This window comes from Zootoca vivipara, chromosome 4 (genome assembly GCF_965207765.1).
Source record: "Zootoca vivipara chromosome 4, rZooViv2.hap1.1, whole genome shotgun sequence".
Lineage (NCBI taxonomy): Eukaryota > Metazoa > Chordata > Lepidosauria > Squamata > Lacertidae > Zootoca > Zootoca vivipara.
The window spans coordinates 62,485,389-62,513,078 of NC_142587.1; the positions used below are offsets into that span (position 1 = coordinate 62,485,389).

General features: G+C 42.5%; 1 protein-coding gene across 2 annotated transcripts; it reads right to left on the reverse strand.

The window, feature by feature from the left end:
• Positions 1-970: 970 nt before the first annotated feature.
• Positions 971-27,623, reverse strand: VGLL3 (vestigial like family member 3). 2 transcript variants are annotated; one of them, XM_088667997.1, is made up of 4 exons: positions 27,201-27,623; positions 13,846-13,954; positions 9,445-9,948; positions 971-2,675 (listed from the first exon to the last, which is right to left on the reverse strand). In XM_088667997.1, exons 1-4 carry the CDS (start codon positions 27,432-27,434, stop codon positions 2,632-2,634), a joined length of 891 nt encoding a protein of 296 aa, XP_088524123.1. In that variant the 5' UTR covers positions 27,435-27,623; the 3' UTR covers positions 971-2,631. The 2 variants fall into 2 exon arrangements, with proteins under 2 accessions (XP_088524123.1, XP_034971921.3); XM_035116030.3 differs by having other exon boundaries at positions 13,846-14,092.
• Between the last annotated feature and the right edge of the window lie 67 nt (positions 27,624-27,690).

The following is a 27,690-nucleotide window of genomic DNA, read 5'->3' on the forward strand; positions in this document are numbered from 1 at the left end:
TGATTAGGGAATGGCAAGGGTGGTTACCCTTTTATCCCTTTAAAAGATGGAGGAGGAATTTGATGATCTGTTGGATTTCCTTTTAGCCCTGTGTGTTTTTCAAGGTTCAGATTAATTGTATCGGACCCAACTTTTATCAGCTTCTTGGAAAAACAAATTGTGTGTGCCACTGTCTGTCCCTCTGGTGTGGGGAGATGCTGATCTGGAAGAGGAGAAGAAGTGGTCAGGAGGAGCACACCCCATAACACTCAGAAATCCTAATGTAGCCATATACATACTTGAAATGAGCAGAATGTGATATTTATTTATTGTAATAACCCACCATCCCAAGGAAGTTGAAGAAAAAGACTGCACACAACAAGGAGCTTTTGCTTTATTTTTCCAATCAGGAGGAACATTCCCTGCACTGGAATTTCTTTCAAGTTGAAACAGCAGTTTGTAGCACTTAGGGCTCATCCAAATTCCTTTTGTGCTGCGCTTTCCAGATACAGTTATGTGCTTAAAAGCTCTGTGTCCAGTGGAGTTGTGTTTTGTCCTGGCTCTTTCTCTGGGAAAACTCACATTTTACCACCGAACTGGAGCAAATGGTAATCTGTGGAAAACCCAATTGCCATTGGCACTGATTCAGCGGTATAACGTGGGTTTTCACGGGGAAAGAACCAGGTCAAAAAACAAAACCAATGTTCAGACACAGAACTTTAAAGGCTGGAGCCGTGCCTAGAAATGTGGCACAAGCAGAAGTCTAGATGAGCCCCAATAAGTCGTGTTGCATGCATGCTGCTTCATGTACCTACTTTAGACCTCAGACTACTGAAGAATCTCACCAAAAGTTTAACTTTAGCACACATTCTATAAATGTCTTGCTGGTTATGGATCCATGGGTAAATTCGGTTTAGCCAATGACTTCCTAATTTAATTGTATTGAAGAGTAGTGAAGAAGACACTCAATGGACTGCCAGCTGACACCTGATTGTGGAAAATGAGTAGCTTTATTCCAGTATTTGAAATACTGTGCTTTTTGGAATATACAAAGTTTTTGCACCAAAAAAGGGCTGATTCAGAATGCAAAAGCCATTGGTGGAAAGGTCCCCCCAACAGCCTATCAATACTTGCAAAATATGCTTCAGACACTATAATTCCTGTTAGATTTCTTTCCGTCATCACAAGAATGGTTCATTGGAAATATCCCCCTACCTCAAAACAAAAAACAAAAATCACCCAGCCCAATAGTAGTATGTTTGCTTATAAGTTAGGTGTGCCCCATTGGTATCCAATGAATTTTTCAGTGAAGAGCCTGTTTCTATGAACATCACAGCAGCTAACAGCCCCCAGCCCTAGCTGTGCTACAAGGTGCTATCCCCAGAACTGTGGCACCAGCAATAACTTACTGTGCTGTGTTCATGCTTGTAGTTAAGACAACTGAACTAGTGTCTTTGTGTAGGGCATTAAACATGCTCCATAGACTGGTGCAATTGCTGGCTAGTTCTGGTCTGGATCCAAAGAATGGTATGGCCAGGGAAAGATCTTCTAAAGCAGTCTCCCCTTCAAGAGGAAAACAGTGAAAAATTATATGATGCACACGGTCCCTTGAACACACCTAAACTTACTTTTGGAATCCCACTCTATGTTCTAGCAGGTTATAGGTGGAGGTTGGGAGGAAAGTAGGGTATGTACCTCAAGCAACAAGGTGCTGCATCTCTCTTCAGCTACTGTCATGTTAACACTGCAGCTGAGATTACTTTAAAGGCTCAAGGCTACCCATCTGTTTAGGATTTCAGTTAAAAACGTCTGTACTTCATTGTTTCAGCGACATATTCTTATCAGGTACCCAGTTCAAAGTTGTCATCAGAAGCAGCAAAGCAAATAGTCATTTTTCAACGAAAGAGCACTGTCGTGGAAACTATTTTACATTTGAACAATTGCATAAGCGAAAGGCAAAGTACATTCAAGATCTTGTGGGGTTGTTATATGGGGGGTTGAACTGTTTGATCATGACAAGATACTTCAGGTCACAACAACAAAATCTCATACAACCACATCAGACATTTAAAAACCTATGCATTTCAAAAGATTTGCCAGTGCGTCTCTGAGAGCAAGTTCTTTAAAACAGAACTTAAAATTTCCAAAACTTTAAATTTTAAAAAATACACTGTTCTAAAATAGCCCACCAGTGCTTATGCAAACTTTCTGTATTTCTACAAAAATAGATGCACAAAGAACTACAAAAACTGCATTCCTGAAGGAGGACTCTAGGTCAAAGCTAGGTCTCTCCTGGCAGTCAAGGGTGTGCATTAGTATATAGACAATGGCACACATCTAAGCAAAACACTGTTAAAAGGAGCATAGAGAAGTTAGATTGGAGAAATGCTGCAGCAGGCTCAGATGACAAATGATATACAAAAGAAAGGTTTTCGGGTTTTTTTTCTTAATGTCCTGGGACTTTAAAATGACCTTCTGGAGGTAAAGGCTCCATAAAAAAAAAACATATGGCTGGTTTTCTCATCATCTGCTTAGTATAATGTTTATTGCCACTGTGAAGAAACAGTAAAAAATAATAATACTGTAGTATCTCCTTCACAAGATGGGAACTCTTTTAACACTGGTTACTGGTAAAATCCATTTTTTGGTACTTCAGAACCATGATGTCTCCTTACTTTTGTCCTGATGTTGGATGCCTATTTTGAAAGGGAAGAGGAAATAAGTTTAAACTTGCATTGTTTGAGTGGCTTAATTTGATCAGTCAGTCATCATCTTACATCCCACCTTTCTCTCATCATGGATCCTAAGGCAACATACACGTGGTTCCCAGGTATGGCCCATACTGTACCTGCTTAGCTTCAGTTGGGTGGTGACCTCAGGTGCCATCAGATCAAACTCTGGGACAAAAGTTAATTACACCCGTGTTGGACTGTACTGTAGCTGACTCCCCACCCCCTGTCCAATTTCAAGAAGTAGTACTAGACTCAAAACATATTGATTAAAATTATCTGACATAAACATCAGTTTGGTTTTATTAAGAAATGACATTTATGTGCCTGAGATGCATGATAATTTTCAGTTTAAAGTAGTTTGAAAGAAGAACCATTGCATTTGCATCCATCCCACTTTTGCTTCTGGTACACACATTTGGAAGATTTTTGCATTATTTCTGAAACCTGCACTGCCTGCTTGACCAGAGGTGAGAGTAGGATAAAATCTGGCCAACTGACTAAGTGAAGGGGCCAGCTCAGATCCTGAGGGACAAGGACTGAATAGAGATGTATTGGCCACACATCCTTCAAAGGACCTGCTTTTCTACATGTAACGAAGAGAGGCATGTAACGAAGAAGGCCGGCTCTAAGGCAAGGCGCCGGGCCACCAGGGGGGCGCCGCATGGCTGCGCCCGCTGCAGTGGCGCTGTGCTTGCCAGTGGCGCTGTGCTTGCCAGACAGAAACGGGGCAGGGGGGCGCTGGAGCAATCTTCGCACCAGGCGCCCGGGTGCCCAATATGCTTAAGACGGCCCTGAAGAGGAGCTTCAACATGTCTTTCACCTCAAGGAGAAAAATGTATTTGTACAACCCTAATAAGAGAAGAACCCCATCATAAATGTGCCTTTCAAACCACTTTTGCCTCTCCTCCCCCCAATTATTTTTAGTTGTAGCAAACATAAAAACATATAGAAGGATAAAACAGTAAATCAATACAAAATATAATATAAAAGGCTGGCCAACACAATAAAAAATTGAAAGAGCCCATGAAAAAACAAGCAACTTCCCAAATGCATTAAAAAAATAAAAATAGCTTCCCAAAAACTTTACCAAAAAGATGAATCCACTAACAATCATTGAAAAATTTAAGCAAAGAGACAACTGAAAGAGCCAAGACAATTACCGTGTTTCTCATATTATAAGACATGTCTTATATTTATTTTTTCCTTAAAAAAAACATACTATGGCTTATTTTCAAGGGATGTCTTATTTTTTTCCTCCTCCTCCTGCCGCGGCCGGCATTGCTGTTGCGCCTATCCCTATGTCTTATTTTCGGGGTATGGCTTATATTCCTTGAATGCTTAAAAATCCTGCTATGGCTTATTTTATGGGTATGTCTTAAAATATGAGAAACAGGGTATCTGTTCCATCTTAATAAATTAAACATAAATATTTCTGTGATATTATTATGAAAAAATGGGCACATTTTTGTAATGTTTTGGAACATACAAGTTCATTGATAATGTCCAGCCTTATACTGATCCCAACCTGCTGTAACAATAGTATTTCTTTATGCCCTTTATCTTTGGTTTATTTTGCCTTTTAATAAAACAAGTTATTAAAAACATTTATGCGAAATTAAAGATTATGCTGAAGTTCCTGCACTAAAGGGCATGGGATGGGAACACTATTGAAATTACTTACTGTTGAATAATTTCCTTATGCTTTTGTGGAACTGGCCCAGATTAATTTATGTGTAGTTTTGTAATCTTTTAACATCAACAAGGCTATGTAAGGCCATGTAAGGCTATTCATGTCTGGCCTGCTGCATCCTCAGTTAATGAATATGTCCTTCTCAGAAGCTAGGAGTAATCTAGCCAGTGATTCTTGAAGGCAAATTTGTAGTTTTATGGGACACAATTTACTTTCCCCCCTCAGTAATGCTCAGTGAGAGAAAGAATGTGTGTGTGGGGGGGTGCAGCCTTGCTCCTGATAATGTTAGTTTTCATTTTCAATCATTATGGATTCAGTTAAGTGGCGATTTTGCTGTACTGATACAGACTCAAAAGAAAACTTGTGAATGATGGGTGTGCTGAGATGAGTCTGGAGCAGCTGCTTCAGTCAGAAATGTTTGTGTGAATTCTCCCCGAGCCGCAGTGTGTATTCAATGGTTGCAGATCTTTTGTGTAGTGGAAATCCCTTCCCCCAGGCAGTGCTCCATGAGTGGACATAACATTTCAAAGCTCTCTGTGAGTCATCACAATTGCATATAACATCTACATACCAGCTCTGTTGGGATTAGGGCAATGAACACGGTAAGGAGCACTTAAACATTGTATAGCTACCACCAGCCCCAGTCCAATGGGCAGGGGTGGTAGAACTTTTAGTTCAACACCTAAAGAGCCACAAGTTCCTCTTCCGCCATCTTTCCATCCCTCAAGGATTAATAAAAAGTAAACGCACAGGAACTTGTCACTGTTTTACATATCTGGGGAAAGCCTACCCTGAGTTCAAATAAATGCAAGCTAATTGATTAATATATGACATGCTATAATATGCAAAATGTTCATTATCATTTTTGTGTTCAGGTAAAGCTGAAGTCAGTACTGCTTGCATAATTAAATGTTAGGTACAGGTAAAGGGACCCATGACTGTTAGGTTGAGTCACGGACGACTCTGGGGTTGCGGCACTAATCTCGCTTTATATTTGTCCGCAGATAGCTTCCAGGTCATGTGGCCAGCATGACTAAGCCACTTCTGGCAAACCAGAGCAGCGCACGGAAACATCGTTTACCTTCCCGCCAGAGCAGTACCTATTTATCTACTTGCACTTTGACGTGCTTTTGAACTGCTAGGTTGGCAGGAGCTGGGACAGAGCAACGGGAGCTCACCCCATCGTGGGGATTCGAACCGCCGACCTTCTGATCAGCAGCCCTAGGATCTGTGGTTTAACCCACAGCGCCATCCATGCCCCACGATCCATCATTGACGATGCATCCTCAGTTTTGACCCCTGTACCAAGCTCTGAAACTGAAAAGCTGGACTGGGCCATTAGCATTCTATTCTTATAACAATACTGTAGTTAAATTAGAGCCATCCCTCACTCACCCCCCATCCCAAAATATTAATTCATTTCCTTCCAACTTTCACTTACCCATGAACAAATTGCAGCCCCTTTCAGGGTTTTTGAGCCTTTCCTTTTTAAAAAAACAAAAACAAAAAACTTAAAATAAGATTCCTTATTCAGCCTTGGACAGACAATCCAATTGTCTAGACAGCAAGGAATACTGGAATTGCTATCAGATGCACCTTTATGTTGCCTTCTATGACAAGAGTCATAGACAGCTGAAATTTGCTCATAAATATACCTTGCCAAAAGGCAGACCCCATGAAGGGCCTAACAATTGCTCCTAGTCATAGTAGACGATCACTTTACAACCTGGAGCATGAAATTTAATTACTCTTGTGTCATCAGTACAGCTGCAAACATAATTAATGGCCATAAAATTGCCCGGATCTTTTAAGGATTCAGTTGTGCTGTTTTTTCTTAATTTCTCGAGGCAGCAAAAGCAGCGCTGTTTAACTCTCTCCCCGATAAAGGAGAATGTGAGAATGAAGCTTTCTGGGTTGTAGCAGTTACTACAAGAATGTGAGACAGGATATTTGCACTGCTCCGTTCTCTGAAACCCAAATTCAAAGAAACGGAGCATCATCCAAGGCTATGTGAATGGTACAACATATATATATATATATATAGTATACTTGTGAGAGCCATCTACTGTACTATTTCCCATATAAACTCTTATATTAAACCTGCAAACAGTAATGTCAGACTTGTATGGAAAAAACCTGGTGGATTTCCTATCCTTGGTGGCAAAAACTGCAGTCTGAGAATTGGAACAACGGTTTTATTTTGAAGTACAGGAAAATCAATTTAAGATCGTAGCATTGCTTGCTAAAGTCTGTAGTCTGCTACTCTACAGTATATTAATAGGCAATGGCAAACAAGAATTACACATTATATCTGAGCCTCGATCTTTTGCCCTATCTGTCCTTGGCCTGAGCATCACTTGAACTAGGTCCTAACCCAGCAAGTTTAACCTGAGGCTCTTGCCACTTCTCCACACCAGATCTGGGAGAAGTAGTATAAGCAACTTTTTCCAGATCCATGGCTGGCAGGGCTCACTGTAGTTATCCAGTTTTATGGGTCAGTTCTATACAGAGTTACTTCATGGGGCATGTGCCTCCTTTTCCAATTCACTTTTCAGGTCAGCAATGGCTGCTTCTCCATTTGATACAATTGAGTTATACTAGTGTTCTTCACTAGATGTGTAAAAAGACAGGCACAAGTGCTCAAACACTCTGGGAGATGTACTGTACAAGGTTCATTGGATGCCACCCTCTGGACCTCCCATGGAGATGATGATCACAGGATCCGAGGTGGTTTGTGTGAGGAGAGGTGATCCTTGAGCATATTGGGCTCCTGAGATGCATAAATCTTTGCAAGTCAAAACCAGCTGCAAACTCACCTGCCACATATCATAGCTCAGTGATAGCTAAGTAAATGAAATGTCTCAACTCAAAGGCAGTATGATGCTGAATACCAGCTGCTGGGAGACAAACAACTCCTTTTCTCAGTTAAGAGTGATTTACAGATTACTGCCTAACCCTAAGCCAAGTAAGGCCTTTGATTTAACCTGACTGTTTGGGATCTTCAGGTTTTGTGTGTGTGTGGTAATGATAACTGCCTTGAAGACAAAGATATCCGAATGAAAGTTGGTACACATTCAAGACACAGCTCCAGTGTGACTCTAAATCCGTTTTAGAATAGCTGTGTATCATACTTTATAGAGGATGGCTCTGTTTGAAGGGCTGTCAAAGGACAGTCCTCATGAAGGAGTCCTCTTTTTCATGTGTGAGGAACCTCTGGCCCTCCAGAGGTTGCTGAGCTACAACCTCCATCATGCATGCTGGGGCTGATGGGAGTTGTAGTTCAGCAACACCAGGAGGGCCAAAGGTTTCCCACTCCTGCTCTATTTGAAGGGCTGTCTGTCCGTCTTCTCATGTCACGTTTAAAGGTAAAGAACCAATAGATTGGTAACTTATTTCTCATCAACAATTAGCATCCAGACAGGAGACTGAGCAGGCAAATTGGTCAGCTGGCCACAGTCTTTCCCAGATGCATTATATTTCTATTATTTGTATTTATACATAAAACCAGTATAGGTAAAGGTAAATGTGGTGCCGCTGTGGTCTAAACCACTGAGCCTCTTGGGCTTGCTGATCAGAAGGTCAGCGGTTCAAATCCACACGATGAGGTGAGCGCCAATTGCTCTATTCCAACTTCTGCCAACCTAGCAGTTCAAAAGCATACCAGTGCATGTATGTACAGCAGGTACCGCTGTGGCGGAAAGATAAACAGCATTTCCATGCACTCTGGTTTCCGTCACAGTGTTCCATTGTGCCAGAAGTGGTTTAGTTATGCTGGCCACTTGATACAGAAAGCTGCCTGTGGACAAATGCCGGCACAAAGTGAGATGAGCACCACACCCCATTGTCACCTTTGACTGGACTTAACTGTCCAGGGATCCTTTACCTTTTTCCCTAAATCCAGTATATGCAAATCTCTGTCCTCTTTTTTGGTGATGCATAGCTTCTTCATTTTTAGCAATACACAAGTGGCCACTTTAATCTATTTTCAAGGGACCATGAAACATAATGCATGAGAGAGTGAATGAATATTGAATTACCACAAGGTAACTTGATATATATACTTAATATGCAATTCTTTGTGGTTCAAATGCTAGCTAGACCTGCTGGGGTGCCTGCAGCAGAGTAATGGATGAGACCAGGTGTCATTCCAATGGTACAAAGTTTCTGGGTCCTGAGTATGGAGTTCACAGGGAAAAACTTTTGTCTTCCAATTCAGAGAGCATCTCAAAGTGCTAAAATGAGATTGTATAGGTGCAGCAGAGCCCCATCTATAAAAGTAATTTGAGAAAAAGTGTTTTGTGCTTGGAATAAATTTATTTGGAAGACTTCCCTGTAGAATGACAGCTTTCTTTTATGCTGGGTTGTTTGGGGGAAGTTTTATAGTACCTAACATTTGGGTTGGATTTTGTAAAACACTTCATGATCTCGTGGGTCCACATTGTGTGAATTCAGAACATCTCATTCTCATACAGGATTGATTAAGAAACCAGATTCATTGCAGGCTTACAGGAAGGAGAATCCTAAGTTTGTCTAATTTGAAAAAAAAGGAACAAGGAAGAGTATTTAGAACTGCAAAACAAGAAAGCCAGTATCTGGTTCCTACTGACTTTATATAATAACAGGATGTTTGTGGTTAGATTTTTGCTACAAGCAATAGAGCCCTGAACCTTGAGATTGCTTGCCTGTATTAAGCGTGTTATATGTTTTGTCTGCTTTATGATTTCAGTGGGAGTAAAGAACTAATTCTTCTAGATCATCATGGCAAATCTTAGCATTCTTGCAACTTCAACCCTTTCTAACTACATCAGGGATTCATATCTAACAGATCGGGTGAAAGAATCAGGGTGGGGAGCTTGTGACCCCCTCAGTTGGTCTTGGACCAACTCACCATGCTGGTTGATGGGAGATGGGAGAAGGAGGCCCAGCAAGACCTGCAGTGCCAACTCCCCCCCCCCCCCGAATTAGCAGCGGTCTTGAGAATTTGCTTGGTTACGACACGCTTCCTAAAATACGAACCACGTAAAAGAGAAAGCTGCAGCTTACCTGTGTCAAACCCAAAAGTTGGCACAATGTCAACTGTTCCATGAAAGGCTCCTGCCCAAGTTGAGGTAGCACTGGTGACAGCAGTAGGATCTGTCTTTGTTGCATCACACTGTGGTGGAGGAATCTTGCCTGCGCAAACTGAAGGCATCAGCAAAGATCTGTACCGTGGGTCAAGGTGCGAAGTTGGGTGGTGATGATGATGCATGTGTGCATGAGGATGGTGGCGGTGCATGTATACATCATGCATGTGTCCATATGAAGGGCTCACCTGAGATGCTAATGGATAATGCCAAGATTCTGGCATACTCGGCGGAGGAGGCGGAGCAGTCTGGTGCAGAGTATGTCCTGGCCAGCTGCTGGGATCTGCTGCTGAGAAGGTGCCTGGTGCAGTAACAGGAAAGTCAGGATGAACTCCACTTAAGCACGGCGGAGGTGGAGTTTGATAAGAACTGGTCCAAAACGAAGCTGGGAAACCACTCCTCTGGCTTGCGATTGTTGCATTCTCTTTTAAAAGAAACATCAAAAGGACGATAAATTCTTCCATAGATCTTGAATAATAAACAGCTTTGTTAACATGAATAAAGAAACAAACTTAAGTTCCATAGACAACTATTTAAAAATGTTGGTGAAAGCACAAGTAACTGGACCCTGCCAGAAATCCTTCTTCATGCGCCTCCTCAATCTGAAGCTTGGAGGACGACTATGAGAAAGCAAGCCTTTTTGGTGGTGGCCCCCTGACTATGGAATGCTCTCCCTAGGGAAGCTCACATGGTTAAAACTTTTATGTTCTCCCAGGCCTTTTTAAGATATATGTTTAATTCACAAGTGGCAGTCTTAATATATGCATTTAAGGGCTATTTAAGTTCTTTGCTATACAGCTGTTTATTGTTTCATTGTGCTGCTTTTGTATTTGGGTTTCTGTGCTGTTTGTCTCTTAAGTTTATTGGATTTTTTTTCTATTTTATTAAAATTATTTTTAGACCCCAGGGCTCACCAAAAAGGGCATAAGTAACTGGCCACTTTAGTGTCTAATCAGCAAATCCAATCTTTCTAAGGAGTGGTAAATAATTCTACTATGTAATCATGGTGTTGGCATAGATACTACTAGTATTCTTGCCCAAACCTTGATTGGAAGGAAAGGAAGGTGCTTTGGGGGAAATAAGGGAAACTAGAGATGTTACCATGGAAGAATATGCCTATAGCTGATGGTGAGGAAATAAAGTCAGAGGAATATCACAAAAATAAGAACATTTCAGTGGGGTGTTTATCAGACCCACCCATATCTATCTTTCTGTCTATCTATCTATCTGGCAATTGCAAAGGTTTATTTGTTTTATTAAGCTAATGAGCTTTCATATCTTAGAAATTACAATGTTCAATGGATTTCCTCAGTGACCTTTTATTTATTTATTTTTAAATAACACTTTAGTTTTAACACAAGTTAATCAACTGTACATCAAAAAATATACATGCACACCACTGAGGCCCTCACCATATGTATCCCAGTAGAGAGCTGTGCAGGGACCAACTTAAGCATTCTCCTCAGAACCTATCACACCTGAGTTCAATAGAACTACAAGATGCCCTGAAGAAAAGCCTTATCTAGCCCAGTGTACTTTCTGATGAGGAATGCTCAAGAGCAGACAAAGGCTTTGGAAGGAGAACTGCAGAAAGGGAAGCAACACAGTCAAATCCATTTCTCCCCTCCTTCGGGAACTCTGGAGGCCTTAAGTTTGCCTTCGCATATAACTGATGGGAAAGGGTGTTCAGTGTCCAAGAGATAAAAGTGCACTCCTCTGTTCTGTGCTAAATGTGCATGGAGAATGTTAGGTCTGTAGAGCTTTAAAATAACATTCTTGAATATTTGTGAAATGTCATCATGCTTCCACACCCAATTCATAAACATTTCACCTCTTGCACAACCAAATTCTTGGAGACAACTTCTTAATATCTTTTGGTTGTTGTTTTTAAACAAAAAAAACTCGGGGTGGGGGTGGGGGTGGAGAACAGTTTCGACGCTCCTTATCTGGTGAGGTGATCACTTGGCATTTTTACATATATATATTTAAATTTATCAGAAATCATCTCCTCTCTGGTGAGAGTCACCTGAGAATTACATTAGGATGGCTAGTTAAGATGCTAAAGCAGAGGTGGCAGTAGGTAAATCTGCATCTACCAGTAGATCTCTATGCAGCTGCAGTACATCGGAAAGGATTTATCACTCCTAATTGTTCAGCAGCAGCAGCAGCAAAATGACTCACTCATTGTAATGCCAATTTGAAAAATATGGGATAATTAGGAGCAGAGTTTTGTATGGAAGGATGGTGAGTTCTGTTCAGTTCCTTTACTTAGTAGCAGACAACATGGCCAGGCTGCATGGCTTATCTGACGTCCCTTCTAGACAGCGACTGCGGAAGATGGCGGAAAAACTGAGGTTTTTAAACAGAGGCTGGACAACCATCTGTCAGGAATTCTTTATTTGCGATTCCTGCATTGCATGGGGTTGGACTAGATGACCCTTGGTGTCCCTTTAACTCCATAATTCTGTGCTGTATACTGAGATGAGAAGGTGTGAGGCAGCAGAGAGACTGGCACAGTGCAAACACACCAGCAGGAACAGCAGATTAGCTCCTCTGGCACATTTGCACTCTGCCAACCTCACTTCTGCTCTCCAGCTCAGGATGCAGCAGTGTCTTGGCTGGGTGGGGCGAGGTCAGGTATGCAGTGTAGCCCCATCATGCCATCCGCTATTGCCTATCCTCATATTAGCTGTCACCAAGGTCAGAATTCTTCCATTCTAAGTATAAAGAACTTAAGGGTGGATCATGGGGTTTTAGTAAACAAAAATCAAACAAACCCCTAAATGGATTCAATATGCCTGCAGTCTGCCCACACTTGCGCTAAAGATAGCCAGAGGAGTGCAATCCCTTCTCAAAGCTATTCTACAATGTAATAGATCAGCTGTAAATGCAGGGCACAATCATTTCAGGCATTAAGTGTTCGTATGTTCTTTGATTTCGGTTTTGAGATTTCAATAAAGTGCTTAATTAATAAAATTGATACTGTCTATACCCATTTTGGTAGTATTCAGTTGCTTGGAGAAAAATAAATGCATCCCAACTATCACTCCCATTTCATTTTCCAGTTTTCATTAATTCTGTAATACTAAGCAATCCCATCTGTCTGGAATGGCCAGCTCTTTCCAAAGTCATGGTGCTTATCCACCCACCAGACTATATAGCATGATGATAAGATAGCAATTCCTGCATTGTCACACTATAATAGCTTTCAGGAAAGTGAAATTCTAAAGGTGTGAATATTGAAGAATTTTCCACATAGCAACCTCCCATTCTCTGAGACTAATTCTGTAACACTCAACGCAACACATAAAATCCACAAGCATAAGATCTCCCTGTAGGTTTTATTATTACCAATTGGGAGCCCCATATTTCTGCTCTGAAGATTTTAAAAGTGGAGCTGGACAAAGGGGGGCAGTTAACATGTCTGGTACCTGCATGGTTTCCCCATTGCTCCAGTTACAGTTGGGAGGGGCAATTCAGAAAGGTAAAATAGCATAGGAGAAACGGGTTTTGCACTCTCTCCAAGTACTATTTCTCTAGTTATCAAAGCCATTGCATGAGGCTGCTGCGTAGTTAAGAAAAAGGAACTGAAGAAAATGCTAGTTACAGATCTCCTGCATCACATCTCGTTTCATGGGAAAAGGTAGGGGCTGGTTTCAACCAGACAGTTCCACTAGTGGGAGCCAATGCAAGACATCAGAATAGCATGCAGGAGGAGAGTGCAAAGGGGTTTTTCCCCCTCCCCCCATTGGCTCTAAGAAGGGTTAGGACAGGCATGTCCAAAGTCTGTTAATTTGGCCCCCTGGCCAGTTTTATCTGGCCCCTGTGGCAGTTCATTTATTGGGGTCAAATCCTAAAAAGGCTCAACAAGTTCAATTAAAAAAAAACCTCAACAACTTTGGTTGGCCCTCACACATGTTCACTTCATCAAATCCGGCCCTCTTTGAAAAAAGTTTGGGCACCCCTGGGTTAGGAGAACCGCTATAATATCATACAGGAGGAGTGGGGAGATTGTTCCATCTGATAAGCAAAAATGCTTACACTAGTGGAATAATCATAATAGTGTGATGTTGAATTCTTCTCCTAATTTCCCCCAGGAATTTCCAAATTTTGCATGTGGCTAGTCAGACGGCACGGTTAACACTGGTTTTGCAGGTCAGATTTTTGTATATCTGTGTCCTGCCATCCAGGTCTTGTATGGCAACCTAATCTTTAAAAAGAATGTATACCTGAAGGCATCTATAAAACCCAACTTGTGTGCTCACAAAACAAAAGGAATAAAGTAAATGAGATGTAACCAAGTTTTGCTTATAAACCTTACCTCTCCATAGCCCTGTCTTGCTTTTTGAAATGACAGTCTCAGGATTGAAGTGACTAGCTTGGTTTAAAGCTCTTGAGAAGTGTTCATCCACTACTGACCCAATGTCACCCTGAAAGTAAGTGAAAAGGACGCAGCGAGAGTTAAGGTACTCCATATCAGTAGGCTGGTCTTTCTCATCTTCCTCTTGTTTATTAGGAAGGGTCACTTCCAGAGATTCCTGCATCTTGCTGTATACAGCTAGCTTACTCTGGTATAAGGGGGGGAAAACAGAAAGAAAGAGAGTAAGATAACTTCAAGTACAGACCACTGAAACAGACATGCATTTAACGTATGGCACTGGAGATACATTTTATATTATTATACATTTCCATGTAGCCAGCCCTATCTATTCTGTAAGTGCCTGCCACAGAGAATGGCCATTCATATTGTGTCACATAGGGATGAAGGTACCATAAGTAGAAATGGAGACCAAATGAAATTAACTGACCTAACAAACACCACCAAGATTAATGCACAAATCAAAACATAACCCCTTCCATTATTCAGTGGCCAGTGAGGCGTCCTCCAGATATTCATGGAATCATAAACTATCGGGTTGGAAGGCACCCTTGGGGTCATCTAGTCCAACCCCCTGCAATGCAGGAATCTCAATATGTTTTTGGGCACAACTCCCATAATGCCTCAGCATTGGCCATTCTGGCCAAGCTAATGGGAGTTGTAGTCTAACTAAAACTTGATGGTTCAACATTGACTATGCTTGCATTTTACCAACAGAGTCGTGCTGGTTCTTGTTTTAAATGACTCAAGTGGCTCAAGTTCATGCTGTTATGGTGCAGGCCCTACTGCACACCTATCTGGCAGCTTTGCATTGAACCCAGCAGGAATTGCTCGTAATAACCATGCTTTTAATGGTATTGCACTGTTCCTCAATCAGCTATCTGTTGAACTATTACTCTTGTTCAAGTGATGGATTTTCCCAACCCTAACTTATGAGTGGAAAGCGCTATAAAATATTCCAGCTTTATAATTCAGTTTCAGGCATTCTTCACTATCCTCCACTTGTCATAGTTTTCCTGGGCTTAGTTATCGTTTGTGGAGGAGGAGGATGCTACACATAGATGTGGGTAGCAGAATCGAGCCATTTGTGAGCGGGGAGAGGGGGAGTCTAAGCATTGCCAAAGATACAAAACAAATCTGTGCTCTTCCCTCATTCAAGCAAATGCTGCATTTTTTTACATAACACCAACTTATAAAAACATTGCATATAAAAGATGATTAAATGTGATGAGATTGCTGTGAGATAAACAAACCCTTTTAAAGTTCATAAGGGGGGAAAGAAACATAATTAAAACCAATGTTGGATGATGAAAGCCTCTGCGTATCTCTCCACGATTTTTCTGTCAAATCAAACGAAAATGTCAAAATAAATTAAGTGTGAAGATCAATTTTACATGGAACATATTTTTCAGATGTTCCATGTTACGAATGTTTTTCCAAGAAGCCCAGATCCACACCCCTCTGGCAATGAGCATCCCTTTGTGCCCAGCATGGGGGAGAGAAGGGAACGGGTGTGATTGTTGGCTGCATGGCCAGTGGCTGTTCATCTTAGGGTACAATTGCCAGCCATGCCACCTGCTATGGAGGCCTCAGCATTTGGCTGACTTGCTCATGCAGAGCTAGTTGGCTGGGGGACCAGGATACATACACCAAAGTGGAGGCTTCTCTGCTTTGGTCTCCACCTGAGGAATAAACAGAGGATTCTTGTCTAAACTCCTCTCCCACTCTGCTATCATATGTCGATTATCCAGGGCTATTAGTTCCCCTTTCTTATATGAACTTGTTGTGCATATATTTTGGTTCATGGCAGTTTGTGCTTTTGTTTCTTAACTGTTACAACTGGCACTTAATCATTAGACACAGAACATAGTTTGGGAAGTAAGGGGCTTCCAGGAACTGGCAGACAGATGAACCCCCCTCCTTGGTGGTGGCAGGCAGCAGGAATGGCTCACATGGTATGTCTGTTCTAAGTCACTCCACCACCCCCACCCTGTAATTTCCCCATTATTTGCAGGAGAAGTTGCTCTTAGCATCAGATTGTCCCTTCTTGTGCATTACACCATCCTCAAGCAAGCTGCAATCAAAAAGGTTGCAGGTTTTTAACTCAGCTCTCTGTGGGCTCATTATCCACACTTACCTTTCATCCACTGGTACAGCCTGTGCTTTAAAGCTCGGGGCCCAAGCACCTTTTCCCCCTCTGGAGCTTCCCCCTTGAAAATCTACTCTCTAATGCTCAGTCGGAGCAAATGTTTGTCCGTGGAAATACCAAACCGACATTTGCTCCAATTGAGCAGGTTTTCACAGGGAAATCTCTGGAGCAAAATAGAGGGGGGGGCAGTGGGACATGGAGCTTTAAGGTGCCGACCTGTGCCTGGAAAGAGTGGGGCAAAAGGTAAGTGTGGATAAGCTCTTAGTGTTTCCCATTCTTCCCCTTCACCCTCTGTGCAGCACATTTGCCACCATTCTTAGGCTCTCAAAGAAGTAGTCTGTTAAATAGCATTTTAGCCTGACACAGGCTTTTCCAACCTAGTGCTGCCCAGATGTTTTGGGCTGCAAACTGCCATAGGACCTAGTCAGCGCATCATGCTGTCTGCAACTGATGGGAGTTGTAGTTCAAGTACGAGTTTTATAACTTTCACTTATTTCATTTCCTTCAGCTCAGCAGCATCACAATGACCCATATTCAAAAGTTAGCATTTTCACTTTCTTAGAAATACCACATTGTTACTCACATCACAATAGAACAGGGGGAGCCACCACAGCCCTAGGGGCAAAATGTAGCTCTTCCTCCAGGCCCCTTGGTACTCACTCCCCACCCCAGCCCCTGGTTTACACACCCTCTCACATGGCAAACTGTGTCATATATTAGCAATAATCAGTACTGTAGCTTAAAAAAAAAAACAACAACGGGAAGAAAATTGCATTGCAGTGTTCACTGTCATACAGCTCTATTTTTCAACATGGGCCAGTTTGGGCATCGTCACTCCCCCCGCAAATGTAGCAGTTTGACTCTGCCCTTTGCAGATTTCATTTTATTGTTATTGTATTCCATTTGAGTTTTCAGCTTATTGAGATCATTTTCAAATGGCGAACCAGGAAAATTTACATGTGAAGGGTAGGCCAAGGGGGCAATGTGGAAACTTGTTCCTGGGATCCAGATGCTACTGCCTGGAAGTCTGCTAGCGTTTGTATATAGTAGGTGGAATTCAGGAAATTAAAACTCATATCCAGAGCTGCTGCTCTGTGCAGGAATGCTCTTCGTTTCATGGTCAAGGCTCTGTCGCAGCATTTGCATTTCAATCTTTCCTGTTTCTCATCCCAAGAGTTATTGCTGAAAGTTGTTTTGGTTAATTTTAGAAAATGAAGCTGAATCTTTGATATTCCTATTTTATCCTGAGATGCTAACGCTTTACCAACCTAGTGGCAAACTTCCTCCACATACATAGAATGTTTGTTTCAACAACAGGGTAATACTTGATATACATTTTCAAGCAACAGAAACCAAATTAATTCCCCCCCCCCCTTAAAGTTTTCATACTAGGACAATTCCTTTGAGCCTCAACGTTGTTCATGAAGTTAGATTTTTGTTGGCAGTCTTCAAGAGATGGGAGAATCCTAGCCATAAAATAAACTTTGCTAACACTTTTAAAGCAAATTATTCCTTATGGTCCTCTTCCAAAGCACCTTGATGTGAGTACGTACTAAGGCTTCCCCATTCGTTTCAATGAATAAATCGACTAAAATGAACGGAGAAGCCTTTGTACACATAAGAGTTCTGAGAGCGCATTTCATAGGATGGCTGCTATTGCAACCCGTGCCATTTGACCAGTACTAACAGATGACCCTTTGTCAGCAAAGTGGCAACAATACTGCAGAGTCAACATTGCTGTAAGCATAACCATACATCATCTGTGGCATGAACCGTAATAGCAGCTGGGCACGCTATGTTGCACAGCAGAAATAAGCAAAGCCATCTTGCAAAGATGCCACAGAGCAAAACTAGGAATTATTCCCCCATAGGTCTCTCTGCCATCACTATACGCACCCTCACTGATACAATGCCTTATAAAAACAGACCAAAGATCTATCTAGCCTGCCAGGCAATAGTCGTCTCCTGCTCTGGGTTCCTCACTGACTCGGAACCTCGAGGTATATAGGCATCATAACTGGTAGCAAGTGACAGCCCAATTCTCCATGAATTTGTCTAATTCCCTTTCAAAACTATCAAAGTTGGTGGCCATCACAATGCTTGTGGTAACAAATTCCATAATTTAATTGTGTGTATTTGACTATTCAGCTTCATTGGAAGACCCCATGTTTTGATATTGTGGGAGGGCCCATTTTCTCCACAAGGTATATACCTCTTAACGTGGTCTCTATTACTCATCTTTTTTTCTAAACTACAAAGCACCAAACTATGTTACCTCCCCTTGCATAGAATTGCACAGTTGGAAAGGATCCTGGGGGTCATCTAGTTCAACCTCCTTCAATGCAGCTATTTCCTGGCACCTGCTACATTATTGATTGAAACTGGCACCTTCTACATGCAAAACATGTCCTCTTGCACAGAGATACAGTCCATCCCCATATTACAAAGATATCCTGGAGCTTTTGAAAACAGATCCCTATAAGCTTTAAGGCCTTTCCAGCGATGAAAAATAGGACAAGCTCAATTTGCAGCCCCAATAAAATGAACTTAATAATAAAAGGACAGGAACAAGTGTGTGTGTGTGTGTGTGTGTGTGTGTGTGTGTGTGTGTGGAGAGAGAGAGAGAAAGATGTTTACAAATTGTGATGCACAAATTGCATGTCGAGTGCAATCACCCTGAAAATTCCTAAGTCAGTGCATTCACATACTGTAACTTACACTACTGAGAATTTTAAACTACAACCTTTTTTTTCAAACTGTGTGACATATTTCAGTGCTTTCCCCCATTATTTTTAATGCCATCGTATTTGGAAAAAAATAATCCAAGTTTTAGCCTATTGTGCTTCACAGCTCTTGGAAGGCTCTTAAACCTAGCAGAAGCTTCCATGAATTGAGGGGGGAGCAGTATTTGATCATTTGCCTTCCCTTTTGCAGCCCACTGTGCCCCTCAGAAATCTGCTCCAGAATGTTGGAAGGCCCTCTGGAGCACTGCATGAGGTGATTGGGGGGGGGCAGTTATAAAAGAAAGGTGTGATTTGCAAAAACTCTCTTCCTCCCACCTCTCATTTACGGAAGCCTCCACTAAAGGGAAAAAAGCCTTCCAAGAGCAGATGTACATAACTGGACATAACCAACTGGTGTTTTTGTTTAAAGTTTCATATTATTCTCTTGCCACTGCTTGGATCAATGCTTATAAAACTTCTTAGCGATGAGGTGAAGTGTCAGAAATTGTTGAAGGCATAACTGGATATCGGCAACAAAGTTTAAAGCACACTTCCTGTGAGTGTTGATATGAATAAATTCGCATTGGTATGAAAAGGAGGGTCAGGTCACAGGCCAAATGTGTCCGGTTCAGTGCTGATGTCCATCTGCTGGCAATTGCAAATGTTAGGCTCTCCTCTACCCTCTTTTCTCCTTCCTTTCTCCACCTACAGCAGCACACCTGATTCCCCCACCCCCCACCCCCCACCCCCTTCCCACCAATTAAATGCAGCCTGTGAAAATATCACCTGGCTAGCAGGCGTGACAGGTAAGTAAATACAGGTCTAGGGAACAAGAGATTCTAAATACAGCATATGAAATAATCTAGTGCAGTTTGTTGTTTGTTGTTGTTTAGTCGTTTAGTCGTGTCCGACTCTTCGTGACCCCATGGACCATAGCACGCCAGGCACTCCTGTCTTGCACTGCCTCCCGCAGTTTGGTCAAACTCATGTTCGTAGCTTCGAGAACACTGTCCAACCATCTTGTCCTCTGTCGTCCCCTTCTCCTAGTGCCCTCAATCTTTCCCAACATCAGGGTCTTTTCCAAGAATTCTTCTCTTCTCATGAGGTGGCCAAAGTATTGGAGCCTCAGCTTCACGATCTGTCCTTCCAGGGAGCACTCAGGGCTGATTTCCTTAAGAATGGATAGGTTTGATCTTCTTGCAGTCCATGGGACTCTCAAGAGTCTCCTCCAGCACCATAATTCAAAAGCATCAATTCTTCGGCGATCAGCCTTCTTTATGGTCCAGCTCTCACTTCCATACATCACTACTGGGAAAACCATAGCTTTAACTATACGGACCTTTGTCGGCAAAGTGATGTCTCTGCTTTTTAAGATGCTGTCTAGGTTTGTCATTGCTTTTCTCCCAAGAAGCAGGCGTCTTTTAATTTCGTGACTGCTGTCACCATCTGCAGTGATCAAGGAGCCCAAGAAAGTAAAATCTCTCACTGCCTCCATTTCTTCCCCTTCTATTTGCCAGGAGGTGATGGGACCAGTGGCCATGATCTTGGTTTTTTTGATGTTGAGCTTCAGACCATATTTTGCGCTCTCCTCTTTCACCCTCATTAAAAGGTTCTTTAATTCCTCCTCGCTTTCTGCCATCAAGGTTGTGTCATCTGCATATCTGGTGCAGTTTAGTCACTGCCTATTTTCCAAAGGCAGCAATGGCCAACCCAGGTAAGCAGCAGGTAAGCAGTAGGGTTGCCCATTGCTGCCTATGGAAAATGAATGCCAGTTTCTTTCCTACCTATCATAAGAATAATCCTAATAAGCATGCAAAAGGAATTGCCATCAACCCCACCCAGTATGGTTAATAGTCAGGCGTGATGGGTGTTATAGTCAAAAGGAGGGCGACAGATTGTCCATCTAGGGCATGCTGCAGTCTAAACATGTACACGTCTTCTCCATACCAGTGGCTCAGTAGAAAAATATCTAAACATGTGCTGAAGCATCCCAATTGAAATCAGTTGCATCTGAAAGTTCACTTTGGCGAGATCAAGGCTAAAGTAGTGAGTAATCTATTGTACAATTTTAGTTCAGAAAACATCAGCTTGTGGCAATATTCATGATTAAATTATAATTAACAGAAACTGAATTTGGAATTCTTTCCCCATTGTATTTTGACAACACCAAAAGCAGAACAGACTAGACAGAGCCAAGGGAAAAAATGAAACTGTCTAAATCTGTTGTTTATGTTAGGACTTATGTAAGCCATGGTTAGGGTTATTAATATTTTATTTAAATTTGTATTTATAATTTTCATTTATATACATTATAACAATTATTTAACCATAGTTTTAACATTTTCAAGCTTCGACTCCCTTCCCCCTCTTTCTGCAGTTCCTTACATTTATTTTCATCCTTACCTGTATACTTCAAATTCCTTTTAATCACCTATTCTCATATATATATCATATATATTTTTAAAACTGCAGGTTTTCACAATAATCCTGCCAATGTTTTGATCTGTTTGCAGCTGGTTTGTAAATACTCAATAAACTACTTCCTTTCCTTTCTAAAACATTTGTTGTCTTGATTTCTTATTCTTCCAGTTAGTTTCGCTATTTCTGCATACTCGACTAGTTTCTGTATCCAATCTTCTTTTGTTGGGACCTCTATATCCTTCCACTTTGGGGCAAATAACATATTTACAGCTATAGTCGCATACCTAAATAAATTTCTATACTGTTTGGGTAGTTCTAATCCTATAATTCCCAAGAGAAAAGCTTCTGGCTTTTTTTACTAATGTTATCTTAAACATCTTTTTCAATTCATTATATATTATTTCCCAGTTAGCTTTAACAAGACCACCACATGTAAAAAAGGTGCCTTCTTTCTGTTTACATTTCCAACACCTATTTGACTTTGATTTATACATTTTTGCCAATCTACTAGGTGTTAAAGGTAAAGGTAAAGGTACCCCTGACCATTAGGTCTAGTCACAGACAACTCTGGGGTTGTGGCGCTCATCTTGCTCTATAGGCTGGAGGGAGCCGGCGTTTGTCCACAGACAGCTTTCCGGTCATGTGGCCAGCATGACTTAAGCCACTTCTGGCGAACTAGAGCAGTGCACAGAAATGCCGTTTACCTTCCTGCCGGAGCGGTACCTATTTATCTACTTGCACTTGACGTGCTTTCGAACTGCTAGGTGGGCAGGAGCAGGGACTGAACAACGGGAGCTCACTCCGCCACGGGGATTCGAACTGCCAACCTTCCAATCAGCAAGCCCTAGGCTCTGTGGTTTGGACCGCAGCGCCACCCGCGTCCCGCTACTATGTATTAGGTACCATTTATAGAGCATTTTCATATGATTTTCTCTTAAACCATAACATGCTGTAAATTTTATACCTGTATTCCATAATTGTTCCCATGCTTCCATTTCTATATTATGACTAATATCTATTGCCCAGTCTATCATTGAAGATTTCACTTTATCTTTCATCCTTTGTCTCCCATCCCAACAGCATATTGTACATTTTAGACATCACTTTAACATTACAATTTAACATATCTCTCTCTAATTGTGATAGTTGATCCCCAAACCCCCGCTTCATATCCTTTCTAAATATTTCATTCAAATGATGATACTGTTACCATTTTGTTAACATTCCTGGTAAATCCTTAAACCCTTTTAATTTAAATTCTCTCTTAGCAAATTTCTATTAAGTCGCCCAACTTTCCGGCATATTTCTTTTTCAATGCTATGGCTTCAAAAGGTGAAAGCAAAAGTGGTGCTTTAGTTTCCAGTAAAAAAAATTATTTGTCCCATATTCTATACAATTTTTTCCTAATTATATGGTTTGTAAAACCTTTATGTACTTTCACCTTTTCATACTACAAATAAGCGTGCCAACCAAAAATATTATCATGACCTTCCAAATCAGGGGTTGTTATTGTTTTAGGGTTTGTTTGTTTGTTGCCTGCTACGGGCTTATAAAGTATTACATAGGCAAACAAATATTCAAAATCCCCTAAAATATCACCGGCAGTGTCTTCTGAGTTGTATTGACTCCAAATGTTGACATTCTGGAACCACCAAGTATGCAAAGGTAAAGGAAGTGTGATTGTTTTTACAATTTTAGTCTTAGACCAAGGATTCTCCAGACACATTTCCTTGCATGTCCACTTCCATTAAAATCTATCTACATGCACCTGTGAAACAGATGACCAGCACAGTTGGTGAAGCTCTGAGAGTGCCCGTCACCTGTTTGAGGGATAGGCAAGAATGGTCCTATTCTCCCTAGAAGGAACCAGTGCTTTCAACCTCGCCGTGCTGATGCCATCAGGGATGCATATTGGACTGAGTCAGAACGTATCAGCATTCAGCCATAGGTGCCATACAGGGAAGATGTTTACGGTGCAGCAAAAGCTGCAAGGAATGTGACCCTGCAAAGAAAACAGTATGTGGAAGCTGCTCCAGGCACATGACCTCTGCTAGAGTCACTCTGCAGTGAGAGTCGGGGTTCTTATCAAAGTAAAGCAATATCATAGTTATTACCCTCAGGTTTTATTAAATCAGAAATCAACAAATACGTGAAAAGAGCAGAGTCAACACCTCTTTACAAACTAGCCAGCTTGGAAATATTAAAAAAAGTGGGGGGGGGGGAGAACATGCCAAAGTGTTTCCTAAACTAAATTGTGTTCAGGCAGTTAAGCATACCTGTGTTCAGGTTTAGTTACAGGTAGTTGGCCGTGTTGGTCTGCTGTAGTTGAAACAAAATATTAAAAAAAAATCCTTCCAGTAGCACCTTAGAGACCAACTAAGTTTGCCATTGGTATGAGCTTTCGTGTGCATGCACACTTCTTCAGATGCCTGTATCTGAAGAAGTGTGCATGCACACGAAAGCTCATACCAACGGCAAACTTCATTGGTCTCTAAGGTACTACTGGAAGGATTTTTTTATTGTGTTCAGGTTGTTAACAATTAAAGTTAAACACTGTTTTCTTATCGCTGTTAAGATTCATATAGGAAAAAATGAAACAAAAACCCAAGGAGAAAAGATCAAGGCAGGGAAACATAGGGACGATGGCATATAAAAGAATTTAGATCTAAAAATTTGCCAACAAAGAAATTTACTTGCTTAAATATATGCTTCACTCTACGGACTCAGTAGTCTCCTAAAAAGAAAGCGACTTCTTGATTTTAAAAATACATGGATGAAAAAAGATGCTCAAAGCCTGGAACTGTAAAATGAAAAAGTAGAGATGAAGAAATTTAAGGTATATAAACCCTACATTTTTCACTGCCATGCTGTATTTCCAAATATGATAGCAAACTGGAACATCTGTTTGTATTTGATCTCTTAGCAAATAATACTTGAAATTGTGGAATGCTTAAACAGTAAAACTACAAATCTGTAAAATGGTTTCAGTTGCAACTGTAATAACCCAGATTGCAAAATAAATTTCAGTATACTTCAGTGGTGATGGTGTTGGGAAGACATCCCAAATTCTACACACTCTTACTGTCCTTGTATAATGGACCTGAAAAAGTTAGCCAAGCATTGCTCAAACTGCCCTGGCAATGAATAAAGAGGAAATAATAAACTTGAAAAAGGGATTTTGTATTTTAGCCCATATTTGTGTCTCCCAGGCAAGCTGGTATTAAGGGTCACTTCCCATGTACGGAGAAAACAATTTTTGTGGATAATAATGATAAAACCTTATGGAATGCAGCAACAACCAAAAAAATGTATTCTCAGATGACTGCATTTGGGCCAAGTCAATATTAGTCCCACTTCACCCACGCACAAGCATAGTCTAAAAATGCTGTCAGCCTGATAAGAATTTCCTGATTTACTTTGTTACATCAGATTCTTAAGTTAAAGGTTAAAAACAGCCCTTGCCGCTTTACTAGAAGAACAAGATGTTTGGCTGGCTTTAAAAAACAACAACCCTCTTCTCCTTTAGATCTGCAAAAGAACTTAGTACTTTAAAACTGCCCTGTAACAAAAAACAAAAACAAAAACCAGAGTATTGGGGCTTGTTTTATCAAGTGAGGTGTCCTACACACCAATTAGACATACTGTACTGTGCAACTTTGTGAATGTTTACTCTGAAGTAAGTTACTGTATACTGTGTTCAGTTGGACATAGTACAGTACATGTGTTGAGGATTGCAGCCATAGTAATAATATGCAGAATGTACAACTAGGCCATTGTTATAGTTAATTACAATGAATTATGCTTGGTATAGAAATAACACTGTTTACACCCACAAAGGAATGCTCTCAATTAAAAACCCAACTGAAGCAATTAAAACAGTAAAGGCAGTAAAGGCTGCAATCCTATACAGGCTTAACTCCCATTGAAGTTAATAGGGCTTACTTTTGAGTTAACCTATGCAGGATTGCTGAAAGATTTGTGGCACCTCAATGTAAAAGATTTGTTGCAGGCAGCATAAGTTTTTGTGTAGTAGAGCCCACTTTATCAGATACATCTGATGAAGAGGACTTTCTTCAGTTCCCAAAAGTGTAAACCCAAATTAATCTGGTAGTCGTTAAAGTACCACAAAACTCTTCTGTTGTACGTTTTGCTCCAACACACAGACCCATTTAACTCGCTGCAACTACGAAAATGACTTTCTGGCTATGCTCTTGAACGGGGCAACACCTACAACTGACCAGGATAGCAAGTTTACTTGGAAGTAAACCCTTACATACCACAATCCCAACTTACATTGTATGGACATAAAGATCTCCCTTCAAAGCAACTGTGTTCCGAGTATGTCCGTTAGAATCAACGAGACTAACTCCCAAACAAATACTGTACTGTCTGTAGATCTTAGAAAAGGTCCCACTGAAAGCAATGGAGCTTGCTTTCGAAAGCATACCTTCAAGTCAGGGTACAAATGCAATCTTCCTTAAGAGTACCATCCCATCCCAGCATTAATTCAGAATTCGGGGGGCGGGAACCAGATGAGAAAAACCAAGGTGGGATCTTCGGGCGCCCCAAACGTGTCTACGCCCAGCGATCTCGTTTGTAACGCGGACGAGCTCTCCTCCGCTTTCCCGTGGGCAACTTTGGCCAGGAACCGGCCCCGCGCGATCTTTTCTAGGAGCGGGGCCGAGCGCTGGGGCTGCCCTGGCCTTCAGGTGCCGGAGGACGGGCGCAATAGGATTAACCTGAGTAGAGAAGCGCTTCCTGCTTATCTCGCGAGGCTCTCGAACCCGAATGGCTGTCGAGAAAGCAAGCCCCGCAAGGGTCCGGCCACAGAGCATAGCTGCCAAGTTATCCCTTTTTTAAAGGGATTTTCCCTTATGCTCAATAGGCTTCCTCGCGAGAAAAGGGAAAACTTGGCAGCTATGCCACAGAGTCGGGGCAACCCGAGTCACTCCACGGGAACCCGCAAAAGGACATACACTCCAGACCCTGGAGTGCAAAGCCTTCTCAAGTATATTCACACGCACGGCCAACTTTCCCCGCTCTCGCTCGCGCTTTTAAAACGCACAAACACGCGTCGTCGAGGTCCAGACGTTCACCTCTCTCATTGCCGTCTTCCCCCTCCCAGACCCACTTCCTCACAGTCACGAGCAAGTGAGATAACTCGCCAGAGGGGGCAATCCTGCGGGCACCACTAAAGGACACCGTCCCGTCAAAGAAGTGTTTCTGCTTCAGGAAAGCGCCAAGAAACTTCCGCGTCAGATCCTAAGGTGACTTGCAGCGCCTCTGCTGCTACTTTCAGGGCGGGAGGTCGTGAAAACCCATTCCGTCTAGGTCCCAGTCTCTCTCACGCCCCACACCCCTAACCCCCAGGTGTGCTCTCTGTTCATAGGCCGGAGCGCCTGACATTCTCCCCTGGGCTGGGGCTCTGTCCCCCTCTCCCCCACCCCGCCCGGGTACACACACACACGTGTGGTGGCAAACAACCCCGATTCATTGTCTGTCACAAGTAGTGACAGGCAGTGTGTGCCGCACCCAAGGGAATGTATGTGCCTGCGACGTGTGAGAAACAAAGCGGGCGTCTGTGCGAGAAAGAGCTGGTGACCGTGAAGAAGGACATAAACATTCCTAAGATACGAGGAGTGACGCACATCGACGTTTATGTCAATATTCGCTTATAGGCACAAATAGCCTACTCAAGGCACAGGTCGTCGCACGCGCTTAGGTCATCGCGCACGCATGAGGCTTGTTCACAAGTGCATCACCCGCTGACCGTTGCATCCGTCACTCGCACATACCGAAGTTAAGAACCTTTGTCCAGGGCCATGAGCTGGCGACCTGGCTCGCAAGTATGTCAGGTTCATCACGGACACGTGTAAAAGCAGCGGGAGAGTCGCTCGGAGAAGCAGCTCGCTTCATCCAAAGTGAGCTGCTCCGTCTGGTCTTCTCCCACCCCACTCCTAGAATGGAACCTGCCCCGCCTCCTGCGTGTCCGGCGAGAGTCTCACCTGCTGGCTGTGCGCGAAGGGCGGCGCAGGAAAGGCGCCGGGGGCCGCGGGACACGCAGCTACGGCGCCGGGCAGCTTGAGCTGGGGCGAGCAGCACGTCGCCTGCGGCTGGTGCCTCACCACGTCGGAGCAGCTCATGGCAGCCGCCGCGGGACCAGCTAATGCCACCGTCCGGAGAAGCGGGAGCCGAGCCTTCCAGCCGCCGGTGCCGGTCGCCGCGATGCCTTCTCCCATCCGGGCTCGGCCAAGGAGCCTTGGGCTGCGGAGGCCAGTGGCGGAGGCGCCGTCATCTTCGAGAGTCTCGGGGAGCCGTCGTGGCGCTTAAATAGAAGCCGGCTTGCCTTGGGCGGAGGAGGCAGCGCAGCCCGGGGAGGCAGAGAAGGGGCAGCACGCCTCCGCCGCCCTGATTATCATAGACACAATGAGGGGCTGTCGCGCTCTGCCAATAGCTGCCTGGCCGCGGGGGAGCCGCGTCCCAACTTGGGAAACT